The sequence below is a fragment of the Plodia interpunctella genome, chromosome 9 (genome assembly GCF_027563975.2).
Source record: "Plodia interpunctella isolate USDA-ARS_2022_Savannah chromosome 9, ilPloInte3.2, whole genome shotgun sequence".
Classification (NCBI taxonomy): Eukaryota; Metazoa; Arthropoda; class Insecta; order Lepidoptera; family Pyralidae; genus Plodia; species Plodia interpunctella.
Window position 1 is genome coordinate 10810615 of NC_071302.1, and position 17390 is coordinate 10828004.

The 17390-nt window shown below is 38.2% G+C and overlaps 1 protein-coding gene across 1 annotated transcript; it reads left to right on the forward strand.

Moving 5' to 3' along the window:
- The first annotated feature begins 1612 nt into the window (after positions 1–1612).
- Positions 1613–17024, forward strand: rin (rasputin). The gene is made up of 12 exons (XM_053749560.1): positions 1613–1753; positions 3716–3855; positions 4260–4401; positions 6931–7089; positions 7908–8120; positions 8431–8521; positions 8923–8976; positions 9412–9567; positions 10485–10579; positions 11109–11261; positions 11527–11664; positions 11989–17024. Exons 2-11 carry the CDS (start codon positions 3758–3760, stop codon positions 11659–11661), a joined length of 1296 nt encoding a protein of 431 aa, XP_053605535.1. The 5' UTR covers positions 1613–1753; positions 3716–3757; the 3' UTR covers positions 11662–11664; positions 11989–17024.
- Positions 17025–17390: the final 366 nt, after the last annotated feature.

The following is a 17390-nucleotide window of genomic DNA, read 5'->3' on the forward strand; positions in this document are numbered from 1 at the left end:
ACCGTGGGTAGATATTTCATTGTAAAAAAAATAAATACGCTCTGTCCCATTTATTCCAAGTAATATTCTACCGGTGTACCAATTTTCATTCTAATCCGTCTTAGTACAAATAAATTACGTATCTACCGCAGATATAAAAACATTACATTGAAGAACGAGTGATTATTTTGGAAATTATCTTCTACAAATAAAAAAGAAGAAATTGAGAATTTTTATTTTCATCTTCTTGAATAATTAATTATACTTAATTTTCTAAATTAATTTAACAGAGGTAACTTCCATGTATAGTGGTGTTTAAGATGTATACGGCCTTCTATCGGTATCGTATGAGTTGAGTAAGGGATAAACATTTCCAAATAAAAAAGTATTTTCTAAGTTGGATTCACCTCCGCTCCGGGCTACTTTTCAGTGTTCTACTTTACTCCGTGCTACGGATCGAAAGAAGAGAGAACTATGAAAAAAATATCTAAATCCGCGAGGATTTGCCCAAATTTATAAATATTTTAGGCAGTTGCCACTTTTGAAGGATAAGTTTAATTACGATATTTACATTAAACTAAAATAAATTTAAAATGTTAATAAAACCACTTTAATTTGTACTAAAATATTTTAGAGTGGAATTTAATGACCACGTGGCCAAACCAAAAGCGACGGATGACTTTACTCAAATGTTATATGTACCGTGTCTCATTCTTTTGATATATAGAGTTGGGCGACTTACTGAAGGTTTTGTCTGTGCCAAATTTCATCAAAATCGTCCAAGTTGTTTTTTGATTTTATACATAACAAATAAAAATTATTGTTGTAAAAATATATTCGGCAAAATTAGAGTAAAATATTGAATTATGACCGTTCAGATTTACGTACATTTCGTAATTAAAAATTTCATAGTTTGCTAAATATATTGGTGATATGATATCACAGCTAAGAGGATAATCCAAGCACTGGATTTGTATTGGAAGCAAGCGACGTTTTCAGATTCGGAATTCCGTGATACAGGCGCACACATACGGTTTTTTTGTATTCGGAATCCAAACCGATTAGCAATGTGGCCACGTGTGGATTTTTTTAGATTCAAAGTGATTTTTTAAAATGTATTATCGTTAAAACTATTTTGATGACTATTTTAAGAACCTTTAATAACACTTTTAATTTTTAATATAAAAAAATATCTTGACGTACTAAGAAAATTCAAATTTTAATACCGAAATATACCGCGTCTCTCTGTTTGAAACTTCCTTCTTTTAACGGAACGGCAATGTTTGTTAACCTTAGTTGTACCAGTATCGCCATCTGTACAAAGCCGTTTCGCTATTAAATGGTATGGTATTATACACTACAGATATAAGGACACTTCAATGTAATGTTCTTATATCTTTAATATACACAAACTTATATATTAGTACTGTATTAAACAAAATCTACACTGACTGAAAATTATAGACCCTGTTATATATAATACAAAAAAGAGATGTGCGTATTCGAAATACACGAGAAAAAACGAGACGGAGCGTGTCAGAGAAACGAAAGATATGACCAAGTCTATAATTTCCTTTGTCTATTTACACATTTCTTGATCTGTCAAGGCAAAGTCATGGCAACATAGAAATAAGAAAATTAAAAAAAAGTTTGACATCCGAACGGTGAGGTAGGCTCTTTTTCTGTTTTCAGTCCTTATTTATTGTGAAAATTACGCGATTTTCGTGATAGTTTGTAGAAGATTACGCCAGTTTGATGCCTAAATTGTACTGAGGTAAGTGAACATTTGTTATTCATCTTAAAATTCTTGAAACCCGTATTATTATGATTGTCGGCAGACGTTCATTTTACAGGTTAATCCCCTTATTTCTCTAATTTTCAAGAAACTACTTTCAATTATCTATGAAAATCTTGCATTAATGCGTTTAATAAGTAATAATCGAGCACATAGTTCAGATGTTTCTTATCTCGATTGAAGTCGATTGTGGAATTTTAATCGCCATGCGTGCTTTGACAAAACCAGCAGGATATATTTTCTTGCAATGGACATATCGTTTTCCTGGTTGTTCCATGGCTGTAAATGTCCTGATTTATTATAGAAATGAAGTATTTTGAGCAGTGGCGACATTCGCACGGTATATCGCTTGTTGTTTACCTGTTTATGTTTGCTTTGGTGATAATAAATTACCAGGTGTCAACTACTACTTGTAATGTGACATGTCAACGGGTATTCAGTAGTGTTCTTTAGTTAACTAGGTATATATTTTTAATTTCAACATTAATTTAACAAATACTTGGTTTTGGAGTACCTAATGTACCTATTTTATAAAATCTGTGGCTTTCTGTTTTACTGATAGTTACGTATACACTCTATATTAATATAAATCTATAGTGTTGTTGAGTTGTAACTCAAGTTGATTTTTAAGATTTGCCTTATGACATTACATTTTTATTTATGTACATATTGTTGTTACTTATGCACTGGTTTTTGCATTTACCATTCCTGTCTACTGTCATGGGCTGCTGTTTCATCTGAGCTTATTGCTATATAACTGTTATTAGGTAGGATACAAAATTGGAAAGGATATAATTAGATAACATAATGGCCAGATTTTACAATTATTCAATTGGGCCCTATAAGACATGTGAACGGGTTATAAAATATGAAATCAAATATATATAGATTGGATTATTGTACTTTGCGCTACACAGGTGTAATATAAGCTAAAGTAAAAATTGCTGAAGAAGATGAAAGAAACTCCATATTAACCTAAAATATATTTTGTCTCTATCATACTTTTCAATATTTGCCATTGACAGAACAAAACATATCATAGGTAGGTATGCTTTAACTTTGTGATTAAGAGGGATAATTTATAGTTTAAAATGATATGTATGATCTACCTGTGCATACTGAATTTGTGCCTTAACAAAAGTTATTCAGCCTGATGAGCATTTTCTGTTAAGGTATAAAAATCGAAGATATGGAACACCTGATGAAGACCCATGATGGTGCAGCTAAACTATAGGGAATATAGAAATGACGACATAACAAATTGTTCAGTCTAATGAACATTTTCTGTTGAGATATAAAAATCGAATATCTGGATGGATGTAGACCTATTATGGTACAACTAAACTATAGGAAACATAGAAATGACGCTCTAATAAAAGTTGTTCAGTCTGATGAGCATTTTCTGTTGAGGTATAAAAATCGAAGATCTGGAACACCTGAAGAAGTGTCTAATAGTTCAGTTAAACTATAGAAAATATATGTTTTCAGTCTGATTAGCATCTTCTTGTATGTATAGGTATCATTACATTTATCTGTACAATTAAATTTCTCTAATAATTTTGACTCCTTACCAAAATGTTCGGCATGCCGAAGTCACAGGCATCAGCCGATCCTATGATAAATGAATTATTTTATTCACACGCAAGCCAGTTGCTGACTGATACTACTAGTTCAGACTAGTACTCATTATTACATTATTTCAAAAAGGAAAGATTGCATTTATTTTACAGACAGCAGTTTTTCGTTAGATGGCATTATAGCAGTGTCAGATGGCTAGGCAACATGAATAAAATCTGATATTTATTTTTATTTCTTTAAAAACTTTCATCTGCATTAAGTTAATCTTGGCGGCGCCCATGCATGTGGTCTTATGCGTTATGTTTGCGGTGCCTACTTATGATAAAACATTAATAGATCAAATGTAATGAATGATGGTTGCAGGGTATACCGGAGGGCAGTATCGGCGCACGGTGAACAACAGCGATGGTAATGGAGGCGTCCCCGTCCCCGCAGAGCGTCGGTCGCGAATTTGTCCGCCAGTACTACACGCTGCTCAACAAGGCGCCCGCCCATCTACACAGGTACCACACATGTCACTGCCTGCGTTCTAGGACCATAGGAATTTCGGAATAAGTATCTTACATCCATTATACATTGAGTATTTTTTTATTTATTGAATAACTTTATTACACAAACGTACACTTAATGCTGTATGGCATTCTCTACCAATTGAGTAAGAAACAAATTGAATGTTAAGAGAGTATATATAGATCTGACAGCTAATTTAACCTTTCTCTGTCAATCTACCTCTATAATGAATCTTTCAAATGTATTCTGCACATAGTGTCTTTCTCAATCTTGATTTTGGCAAAATCGTAATTTGGCTAAATGATAGAGCCATAAAATAATAAAGCTACTCATGTCTTAGAATGTTCCCATAATCTGCTAAGTAGTGTTTGTTGGTATGTGGTGGTGTTCCCTTCAGGTTCTACAACAACTCGTCCTCGTTTGTACACGGCGGGCTGGACGCGCCCAACCGTGAGACTCTGCCCGTGGTCGGCCAGAAGCAGATCCACAACCGCATCCAGCAGCTCAACTTCCGCGACTGCCATGCCAAGATCAGCCAGGTGAACTGTCTATGATAATCATAATCATAATCATTTATTCCTTTAAATCATGTGTAGGTATACAGATGGTCTTATATAAATTAGAGTCAAACATATTCTGCCACCTGAGGCGTAGGAAAATATATGTATCTTATTAAATAGTTCACAATAATAATAATTCAATACAATTTCATCTAATTATTACGATGTCAAAATAAAAAAATATATATATAAGTATAAATAAAAACAATGTCAATAATTATAAAATAAATTCAATCCCATTACATTTTGGCCTGAAGATAATCATTAACACTATAAAAACGTTCAGTCGTAATAATAAATCATGCATAGCTTTCTTGAACCTTCGGAATGGTAAACCTTTTATGGCCTCAGGAATCTTATTATAAATTTTTATACACATTCCGTAACAGTTATTGGAGTACATCTTCGTCCGCGGTATATGACCATGCACTAGTCTATCTCCACGTCTAGTGTTGCGGGGATTTATGTCACTCGCTTTCTTAAATAATAACAGATTAAGTTTTATAAATTTCGCTACTTCTAGAATATATAAACATGGTAGTGGTAATATTTTAAATTTTTCAAATAATGGTTTACACGATATATAATTGGCTACTCCTGCGATGGCCCTCACGCATTTTTTTGCGCAATAAATGCTTTATTAATCTCGACGCTATTTCCCCAAATAATGATGCCATATCTAATATTGGACTCAATGTAACCATAATATGCAAATAGAACAGATTCTAGAGTTGCGATTTTCCTCAATTTAAACAATATGTATATGTTATACATATCTATTTAATTTGCAGCAGATGTTGTCAATATGTGTCTTCCAACTAAATGTGTCGTCAATACTAAAACACTTACTTTATTAGCTTGGTTTAAAATAATTCCATTATGCATTACATTTAATTCATTACCTTTATTAAAATGCATAAAATTTGTTTTACTCAGGTTTACGGATAAATTATTCTCATTGAGCCATCTTACTATAACTTTTACGACATTATTTACTTCATTCGCATGTTCTTCTTTCGACGAATTCTCATTACTTTTAATAATCAACGAAATGTCATCAGCAAATAGAATAATTTTGTGACTCGTTGTATTTGGAAGGTCATTAATGAAAATGAGAAAGAGAAGAGGACCCAAGACACTTCCTTGGGGTACTCCATAGGCATTAGTTCAGAAAGATGATCTACATTGCTGCTTTATTTCAACACATTGTCTCCTGTTGGACAAATAAGATTGTAGCCAAGTTAGACTCGTTCCCCTAATACCGTATTTTTCTAATTTATGTAATAATAAATCATGTGGTACCATATCGAAGGCTTTTGTCATATCGAAAAATAATACAGTGGTCATCAACTGTTTGTCAATATTATATATAGTATCGCTAACTAAGTCAAAAACAGCACCTATGGTTGACTTGTCTTTTCGAAAGCCATGCTGTTCAGATTTGAGGAGATCATATTTCTCAAAGAAACTAAGAAGACGCCTATGCATACACTTTTCAAAGATCTTAGAAAAAATCGATGGGAGAGCAATTGGTCGATAATTACTTAAAATATTTTTATCATCCTTTTTAAATAATGGCCTTACTAGTGAGATTTTAAGGACTTCTGGAAAACAACCCTTTTCGAATGACATATTAACTAAATATGTTAAAATTGAACATATTTTCTCACTGCAGTATTTGAGAATCATTGTTGATATACAGTCATAACCGACTGCCTTAGTGTTCTTAAGCGAAAGTATCATTATTTTCATTTCATTTTCGTCTAAAGGTTTTAGATAAATTGAATTTTGAACTCCTATTATGTCATTTGTTCTTTTGATGTCAATATTTGATTTATTTGTAATGTCAATAAAATAATTGTTAAACATATTTGCTATGTCAGTAGGATCGCAGTAAGTTTTATTTAAGTGGGAATAGCTGTATATGGGAATATGTATTAATGTACCAAACAATCAGTCGGACTATATTTTTTTACATTATTAGAAAAACAATTTTAAAAATTGAAAATAAAAATACTTTTTCTTGCTTAAAAAATATTACTAATCGGTCTCGGTCTTTTGGCCGATATATTACTATGTATACTACTAGGTATATATGTAACATCGATCCAAGTGCTATACAATTTTTTTATTATCGAGTGCAGATCAACTTATCCGATTACCGGCCCATGCGGTGTATCTAGATTTGTGTTTGACTGTACCAGCCGCTGAATATCACAACTATACCTCCATTCTCATCACATTGATGGTCGACCAAAGAATGTTTTTCTCATAACTGCAGAACCAACTTCCGAAAAGATGATGGGATTAAAAATAATAATAATCTCTTAAAAAGCTCGAGCTTTACTCAAATTATGGTATTTTGTGATGCTTAAAATAGCAAATTTACGTCAGGATCATGTTGAAGTAAATCTCGACATGACTTAATTATGGCTAACCGCTGAGTGTAAAAAGTGTCGGTGAGTCGCCTACTGTGGACAGCACACAATGATTAGCTTCCCGGGGCAGGTGGACGCGCAGGCGACGCTGGGCAACGGCGTGGTGGTGCAGGTGACGGGAGAGCTCAGCAACGGCGGCGCGCCCATGCGCCGCTTCACGCAGACCTTCGTGCTGGCGGCGCAGACGCCCAAGAAGTACTACGTGCACAACGACATCTTCCGCTACCAGGTCGGCACCACCGCTCAGCTATCATACGGGCGCTAGGCCCTTGCCGAATAAACTTTCTTATGATAATTAATGTAATAATAATATGAAACGTTTCACAGCTAATGGTAGATTTCTAAGCATACTTCTGTAATCTCAAGTCGTCAAGATGAAACTGATGAACTTTTGGATTGGCCTGGGTTTTGGATATTTATCTATATCTATATATCTTTTGACGACCTCGGTGGCGCAGTGGTAAAGTGCTTGCCTCTGAACTGAGAGGTCCCGGGTTCGATCCCCCGTTGGATCATGATGGAATATGATTATTTTCTGATTGCCCCGGGTCTTGGATGTTTATCTATATATGTATTTGTTATAAAATATAGACACAAGTCTCGAACTTACTTTGGGGCTAGCTCAATCTGTGTGATTTGTTTTAATATATTTATTTATATATGTTATAAAAATATACTATCATTGAGTTGATATTCTAAAACACAAGTCTCGAACTTTCTTTGGGGCTATTTGTGTGATTTGTCCTTATATCTGCTATTTAATTACTATTTGGACAAAAATAAAATCACAAAAAAACATCATCCATAAGATATCTTTACCCGTCGAACGTCGCTTATGTAGGTAGTGTTTCAAAGATTATATGGAAGCAATGGAAATAATGGAGGCAGGTTTTTGTCCAACAGTGGGACACTTTACGGCTCCAAGTGTTCTATGTCATCAGTGAATTTAATTACAAATAGAATTGAATTTATAAGAGGCAACCATCATCATGTTTGCTCATGTACCGTGGACTTGGTTTTGCTTGAGAAAGTAATGTGTATCCCCAGGACATAGTGTTCAGCGACGAGGAGGGGTCGGGGTCGGGGCGGTCGGAGGGCGAGGAGGAGGAGAGCGCGGGCGGCGCGGGGTTCTTCCCGCCGCCGCCCGCCTCCGCCGCCTTCCCGCCCGCCGCCGCCTTCGTCGCGCCGCCGCCGCCGCCGCCGCAGCCGCAGCCGCAGCCGCAGCAGCCGCCGCAGCCGCAGCCGCAGCCGCATCAAATGGTATGTTCTATATTTTTTTGACAATTTTAAATATTATACATAGATATGGTAAAGCAAAGAGTTTTGCGTGAGACACCCGAGACGTAGGCGTGGGTGGACGGTTGTCCCGAGGATCACACTGACTAAGTAAGTGTTTTTGACTTTTACCGTGAGGAAGTAAAATAATTTCCTTATTATAAATGCAAGAATAAGTGTGTTACCTCTTCACGTTTGTTTATTACCTGACTTTACTTTTAACAACTAATCTTCTTTAAATATATGTAGTTTGAAGTATGGAAATAAAGATGTTAACGAGTTGTGATCCCCGCAGCCGGCGGAGGCGGCGGACGCGACGCCGAGCCCCGCGCCGCATCTCAACGGCCACCCGCCCGACGACCGCCAGCTGCAGTCTAACGTCGCAGGTACTCCACTCCACAACTACCCATTTGAAAATCATGTAGACCTTTTTTTTTATTGTCCATATATAAATTAATTCATCCTCCAATTATTCAGCCTAAATTTATACTCGTGGTTTGATATTAAAAAAGAAAAAGTAGAAAGAACAATACGAAACCCTTTATTGCATACATATGTTTATAATTTCTAAATATATAGTTAGAAACTTGACAATTAAATTATATGGGTAAAAGGCAGCCTTTTCGCTGGGAGCAATCTTCCAGGCAGCTTTTGCGATGAGGATGAGACCCTAGGATCTGAGGCTTAACGGCCAAGGAAGATGTTGGGGAAGCGCTCAGATGAGAGAGATATCTATAAGCCATTTGCTGCCGATGTCGTGATGATCTCAGCATGTGATTGTCCGCAGCGGCGCCCGCGCCCGAGGCGGAGCCCGAGGCCGCGCGCGACTCGCCGCCGCCAGGTAACATTATACATTCATTTTTATACGTAAATATTCGAAGCTTAAGACTTCATTATTCTTTTTTATAGTCTTATTATTCCATAACTGAGAGTCGCGGTTCCATGAAATAGGAATGAAACATGCCATTATTGTTTTTCAATTTAAATATGAGTTAATAATTAACCAGTGTGCCGGTTTCCTCATGATGTTCTCCTTCACTGGAAGCAAGTTACGGCCGATAACCACGGTTGTCACCAAGTACCATGTAACCATAGCCACGGATACACGGGGAACATTTGACGCGCAACATATAGTTTTTTCCTTTTCATTACAATTTACATGAGTGAGATCGACTGAGTGAATTCACTCCAGTAAATGGTAATGCGTGAGATAGATTATATGTAGCGCGTCAAATGTTGCTTAGTGTATTCATAGTTTCATCGTCCCGTGTTGCAGCGGCGGCGGCGACGACGGCGGCGAGCGTGCCGGAGCCGAAGACGTACGCCAACCTGCTGAAGTCCGGCGCAGCCGCGCCGCGACCCGAGCCCCCCACCCGCCGCCCGCACCCCGCGCACCCCACGCATGTAGCGCACGCGCCGCCCGCGCCCGCCGGTACTCATGTCATGTTGCTACCCCACAGATACTACTAAATACGTTTGTTATATAAATAAATATATTAGGACAAATCACAGATTGAGCTAGCCCCAAAGTAAGTTCGAGACTTGTGTTTTGGGATACTAACTCAACGATACTATATTTTATAACAAATACATATATAGATAAACATTCAAGACCCGGGCCGATCAGAAAAATATCATTTTCTATCATAACCCAACCGGGGATCGAACCCGGGACCTCTCGGTTCAGAGGCAAGCACTTTACCACTGCGCCACCGAGGTCGTCAAGCTAGTACGATTACAAAACAACAATAAGTAAGTTACACGCGCCGACCCGCGCGACATTTAAATGTCAAATACCTAAAATAAAAACTGTCCACTAACTCGTGCAAAATTATTAAAAGGGAAGTATACTAATTCTGATTGGTCGACGACGCCGCCTACCCGCGTCGACTGGAATCATAGCTAGCTCACCCCTCCGCTATTAACGTAAACGAAACACACGCGACAATAAACCTACTCGAGTAATAAAACTACGTAGACTCAGATTTACACGAACTTTAACATTGACATTTGACACATTAAAATCATCGAACCTGTTTCAACATTACTATAGGTTAGGTATAGGTTACCAATCAAACAAATAACGTGTTTGAAAGTATTGAATACCATTTATAAAATAAATATGTGTTCATATGAGGGAGACATTTTAGATACGAGAAAACGCTCAAATGAAAAAAAAATATAAGTAACATGTGTGGAATTTTATTTTATACTAAAACTACACAATCACTCTGTGAGCAAAATTAAGTATAAATAAGTACAAATGTTTACAATGAATTGTGTTTCAAATATATCAATTTATTAATTCATAGGAACGAATGAATATATCAATATGTATTGTCCGTACAGCAACAGAGAGCGCGGCGACGAGCGGCGCAGGCGGTCGCCGCTACTCCGACTCCCAGCAGCTGTTCCTCGGCAACCTGCCGCACTCCGCCACTGAGGTGACTCTCTCTCTCAGCACAGGGACCACTTTCCCACATTCATAATCATTATTTAATCATTGTTTAATGTGAGACTCTTGTGGCGATTCTAAGATGATAATGTTTTTCTACGATTTTGGACAAGTTACAGGAGTAAAGAATTTGCATAGAGGCTAAGCTTTATATAATTACATTTTCGTAAATACATTATTACATGCAGCACATGTGTGGATGTATACTAGAGCTGCTTGTCGTGCGCTGGGTCGGTAGATATGTTGAAGGCATAATGTTTCGCGCTTCTGTTCAGTAAAAAATTAATAATTTTAAATTGTCTTTAATGAAATAAAGTGTAAGTAGGTAGTCAAATAAGTGTAAATAGTTAGATTCGTTGGTGTAAATTTAATAAATGTAGTATGTATTTAAAACCCTCTCAAAATAGGTTCCAATTTCGGATGCTCCTTAGTAAGCTTAGCCTCTGTTCCGATGAATGACTCCCGTGGTGAGATTGTTCGACCTTGTGTTGTTTGTAAGTGTATCCGGCGGGTTGCAGGAACAGCTGCGCGCGCTGTTCGCGCAGTTCGGCGTCGTGGCCGAGCTGCGCGTGCACAGCAAGCCCGCGCCCGCCGGCGCGCCGCGCCATCCCAACTACGGCTTCATCACCTACGACAGCGTGCAGGCGGCGCGGCATTGTCTGCAGGCGCAGGTAACGTGACGGATTCCCACAACCTAGGACCTAATCATACTAAAAGAAACTAATACGACATACCAAAAAAGCTAACTACTTGTTCGACATGAATAAAAGCAAATGAAAATTTATTATGCCATAATATATTTGAATACTAAAACAAACTTAAGAAAAATATCATACTTAATAATAAATAAATAGATAACACCCTACAACCGACGACGAAGGACACGAACACTGAACCGCACACGACACCATTTTAACTTCCGATGAATTCCGTCAGCCGCTGTACTTCCCGTCGGACAGCGCGGACGGCGTGAAGCTGAACGTGGAGGAGAAGAAGACGCGCGGCCGCGAACAGCGGCGGCGCCCGCTCTCCTCGCAGCGCGCCTTCCCGCGCCAGCCCTACCGCCGCTAGCCGGTCTGTATCTCTCTCTCTCTCCACCTCTCTCTCTCTCTGTCTGTCTCTCCCGCACTACTCTCTTACGTGTAATATTAAAGTAAAAGTCGTCGACACTGTTAACACGTCGGCTGTGAAACACGCGTTTACTAATCTCACCCACCGTAGTGACGTGTTACACGAGTCTCTTTTTAGCCAGGAAAATATCAGCAGTTAATTTCTAACTCACACTTAAAATTCGAGACTCGAGCTCCCGCTCCCGTTCCGAAATTTTCCAACTCAAGTACTGAATTCTTTTTCAAGAGCTTATGATTGTTTTATATATAATAATAATTTGGTATTCAGATGCCGCAGCCCGCGCCGCCACTCGGCCGGTGAGCCCCACTCTGCATCCACATCTCATGTCCTACACATCTGTTGCGTGTCGAAACTCAATGCTAATTGTTTTCTCATTCCAAATTTTAATAACATCTGTCTGTCTATAAAGAGTAAAAAAGAAATGACTTGACTGGCAACACTAGATGATTTTCAACCAATCTTGCAAAGTATGTATTTCGATATAAACCGTTTTCTACCCTTTATAGACAAGACTATACATACGATATATTTTTAATAGAAATTATAACGATTTCTTTCTGATTTACTCTAATAAATGAGATGTATATTATTTTGGTATCTCAGAATTTTGTTAAAATAATTTCAATTTATGTTACTAACCTTTTATAAACTCGTTTTTATGCGCGCGTTTTTAAATCTCCATGCCTGAACATACCCGTATAATTCTTCAAGGCTATTTGTATTCATTTTAACATTTGAAGTAGCATACAAAAATGTCACCGGTTGAATACAAATTCAAACTATTGCGCTTTTGTAATCTTGTGTGCTATGTCGAATGTTTGATAAATAAAACTCGCGCGTCTGCAAAGTTAAGAAAACGAGTTACCATCGCCTTTTCACTTCCGATCCGTATCAAGGACTTCGCATAATAAATGTTACAACAGTTGTGCGACATCTGTCGGTGTCAAACGAGTGATCTTATTCAAACATTATTCATCGTAGATTTCTCCGTAAAAATACCATTTATTTTGCAAATAATTCATATAATGCTGCATTTGTCAAACCCATATTTCAGTTCAGGCCCAGTGTAATAAATGTTAATGACATCGAGCGAATCGCAACGTAATTATGCTTCATCGTTCGTCGGACCGAAGATAATATATTCCTGGTCGTGTTCTCTTTTGTGAAGCGTGCTTTATGTTGTGATTCGTTAGCTTCACTAACTCCAACACCGCGGTTGATTTGACGTCCAATCAAAAAAAAAATGTATAAAATGGCGCGCAAAACGCGGCATATCTCTACGCGTCTGGCCGTGGCCGTAGAGTCTATCACCGCTACTGAACTTGTCGTATAAGTATTAGTAGTAAAACATTTATATTTCGTTATATTTAGAGGAAATCTGTGAAAATGTAGGATGTCGCTTGTGGCCGCGCTCAGACTCGTACTAACGCTTCGCATCGCTAACCTTTCGTTTAAGTAGTTAGATAGTAAATTAATAATTTTTATTTGTCGCCCTTCGACTATCGGATATGTCACCGCGTCCCGCGGGTTTACTTACCTTGGCGAAACACGGCAACAGTTGCTTTCGATACTTTCGCGGAAGTACAGGAATAAGTTTCTTTGCAATGTCACCGTCAAACTGCCATTTTGTTTGTGAGTTACCGAATGTGAAAAGGCGGTGTGACGTGTTACAAGAATTGTAAGATTCTTAGTCAAAATAAAATCAAAATTAACTATGTACTTTCACGGATTATTCGAATTAAAATTGGCTTTAAAACAGTGTAACTTGAATAACATAATATTCCCGCGCTATTTGTACGTTGGTATCGAAGCACTGCCGTCCGCCGCTCGCTTCCTTCTACGATCATGGAGTTATTTGCGATTTTAGGAGTACCTATTTTGTATTGTATACTGTCGCCGGGCGCGACCTTTAGAAGGCGCTAGCGGCGCCGGCGCCGGCTCTCATTTGCTAGACCCTTCCTTTGTAAGTTTAACGGTCCATGGAATAATCTAAGTTCCATCGTTGTCCCCAAACCAAACGCGAGCCTGTCCAAATTGAATATTCGCTTAATTTTCCATCTTATCTTTAATGTTGGATATGTTGAGAACCGCGGCCGGCCGCCGGTGTAGGCTTATGTCTGAAATGTTTCAGTTCGTTATTTTTTTACCAATTCCATATCGGAATTTATAATGGTATGTAACTTAGGAGCAGGCTTGCCGTAACCTCTTATGACGATTCTTGTGCACAGTGTATTTTGTGCTTTGACCGACACTTAAACATAAATCATACAATCCTTTTATTTTAATCTAGTAAAATTGTCAGTATTTACCATTTAGCGCCCGAGTTATTTAGTTGTAGTAATTGAGTTGTCGATGAATCGTTGTAAGAGATGATGGCGGACCCCCGTAGTTGTAATCGCCAAATCACTTTCGTTTGGACAGTGACGACGTATGGACGATGTGTATAAAATAGTTCGAGCATCTCTCTCGTCGCGCTTGGAAAATATAAATTGTAGATTAGTTTTCAGATATTTCCAGAATATAAATAACGTATTTTCTATTTATAAATCTATGTTACGTATGGTTCGCAATAATGTTGATGCATTCGCATTAAGCTAAGTCTGTGTCGAGTAGTAGCGGAGTTTGAACGCACATACCGGATTCTTCGTCAAATATATCTTTTCCTATTTTAGTCAGTGTGATTATAATATTTTGTAAAATAAGAAAATCTTCCTCATCAAAAGAACTAACGGTTGGTCGAATTTGGAAGGTTTTTTTTCGTGTTTAACTTGGTGTATATACCTCACTGATTCAAAATGTCCTATACTTTGAAATCATCTGTTCGTACTTTTGACTACTGCTGGCTTTTCTCTATTCTATAGCAATAACGTAAAAGTGTGTCGAAAGTGTTTGCACACATGACACAAATGTAACGTGCATTCAGGCTTCGCTCGTCGCTGTTGTGTGCCAGCGCGCCCGCCCCACCGCGCGTGTTCTAGTGGTTCTCGCAATTACTGTTATCCCGGCAGAGCTTCAATGTCAAGCTACATCGAACATTATTCAATATGCATCAATATAGCTCGATGTTGTAAGCTGACGTCGCAAGCGGGACCCTGGGAGCCAGGCCACTGTTACATAACATCAAGGCTAGGTACATGTATTCGTATTTTTTCTGAATAAGCCCAGAATCAAAGTCTCCAAAAATTCATTGGATCCGTGTTTATTTGTAAAAATTACGCAAACACAAAGTCTGCCTTTGGATGTGAGATTCGCCGCATTTCGGCATGATTATGGCAGTATTCCACAATCTCGGCCATTCGATGCCGGGGCGCGGCGGACGCTAGTTTTCCATCAAGTTGTGCAAGGAAAATGCTGAAGGATAAATCCATCCCATATTCTTTTCATTTTTGCTTCCATCTTCTCTCTCTTTCTATCCTATATCAACATTCGATGTCTTATTCCAATGAATTTCCAATGAAATGATGTTGTATCTTATCGATTCCGCAATGATTCCTAGCACAGCTAGTCGGGAAGCGGGCGAAAAGCTCGTCTGCCGATGACGACTAACGTCAATGACAAATTGGCAGTGACTTTTATATTGTATTTGTTTTCCTCGGTATGTTTATACTATAATTTTTTTTCTAACTAGACACATTTATTTACATAAGGATATTTTTAATTCAAAGTTTGAATAATGTATAACGAAGAAAACATACGGTGGGGTAATACGCGCGATTACGTCCTGTTGTGTCATAATACGGAGCTGAGTCGACCACGACAATGCAGCTCGGTCGGGTAGGGGCAATACTCTCTCGTAATGAATTGTCCGCCCGAGAGATTTGATGTATAATTGTCATCGTGAAAGTCGGAAGCTTCACCGCGTGTTTTTACAAGCAGTTTGTGAAAAATTTCGTGTACTTATTTATTGTAAATAACAGTTTGGAATCGACGTTTACTGTATCTGAGGACGGCGACGACTCGCGCCGGCGGCGGCTGTCGGCCGCAGCGACGCGTCATTGCGCTATGTTTGGAACTGTCAATATTGTATCTAATAATTAAATCAAACTATGGCAAAACTATGACTACTATACTTCAGCCGTGGTTTGTATCTTGATTTATTTTCGTTTTTTCACTTGAATAGTTTTTCATCTCGTATATTTTGTTGTTTATATACGAAAACACTTTCTGCATAGTAAGATACAAACGTAGTCGAGTGCAAGTTTCCCGCCGGCACGAGCCCCGCCGTCCGCTCCGCTGCCCCCGCCTCCGCGGCGTCGCCGGGACCTCCTTCATATAGTAATTATAATACATATTGTATTCTATATCGATATCTTCACCGTTCGCGGACATTGGATCCTAAAGTAGAATTTCCATCGCCATTTCTATAAAACAAATCGCATAAAAGTCTTGTTTGATCAGACACAGAAAAACGTATTCCACTTCGTATTTTATTTTGTTTATCGAAAAAGCAATATTTCTATCTCGAAGGCAAGCATCCGGCATAGCTTTGCGGCGCTTTAGTCATATTTGTAAAAAGGCCACAAAGAGTGTAATTTTTTCCATCTCGTTAAACATTTATTTTCTACATAAGCCGTAATTTAAAAAAAAAGCCGTTTCAAATAAAAATCCGCTCAGCTTCCCGGTCCAATCTACGCAAACGGTACTTAAGCATTATACTGTAAAAATAAAACTAACCCATTGCTCCTAAAGGGAACTAACGATTAATGTAGTTAGAATCAGCACTGAGTTGTACTGTACATGTAAGCATGTATTGATATTCTGAAGTGGCGACGTCCCGCGACGGCGCCTCGCGGGGGTGGGCGGGCCCGCTCCACTCTGTGCTGATACGAGGATGATAGACGATAGCCACCACTTATGACATTTCATATTTGTTCGAACATTTTCTCATATGCATTTGTTTTTAAACGCGTTTTCATGTTTATCGACCCGCAGTTTAGGCCTAAACTAGTTGATAATATCTTCGACGATTGATGCAAATACTTTTTAAAAGCCCTACAGACAATACAGTAATAGACCTGTTGATAATTTGTCATTTTTCCACCATACGGCCGCCATCGTCGATCGTCCGTCAAAATCAGTCCTCAATCAAGTTAATTATGTCTATTTTTATTGTCAAATTTGTATCGAATTAATTTAATTTCCAATGGGAATAATAAATTGTATAGATCGCTAGTGGAGCGGGTGCGAGCAGCGTTTTCCTGGTAAATTTTCAAGTGCAGTGATCGGAGCGACGCGCGCGCCGGCGTGACGTCACGCTGCGCGCGAGCGTCGCTCTCTAATAGAGATGTACTTTTTGTAACAAACCGAGTGTTTTATTTATTTTCCTATTCTCAAACCTTGATTTTTCAGTAAAATTCAAACGAAACCCTTGTAAGTATTTTTGTTGTTTTTTTTTTTTTGCTCAATTCTTGTAAGTACGTTGTAAAACGTTTGTTTTCTTTTCAGTAATGTAATGGATTACTCAACTTGTAATGTCTAAATACAAATTCGGGTAAGTTTTCAATTTTTTCTTTTCCTATACTCTCTCTCTCTCTCTCTCTCGTCCTCGCGTGATTCCTTCGGGGCTGTGAGGCAGCGACGGCCGAGTCTCCGTAAAAAATTATCCCTACAATTTTGAATATTCGGCTATGATGTCTCTTGCTAAGTGAAGAAAATCAGTCAGTCTTCTT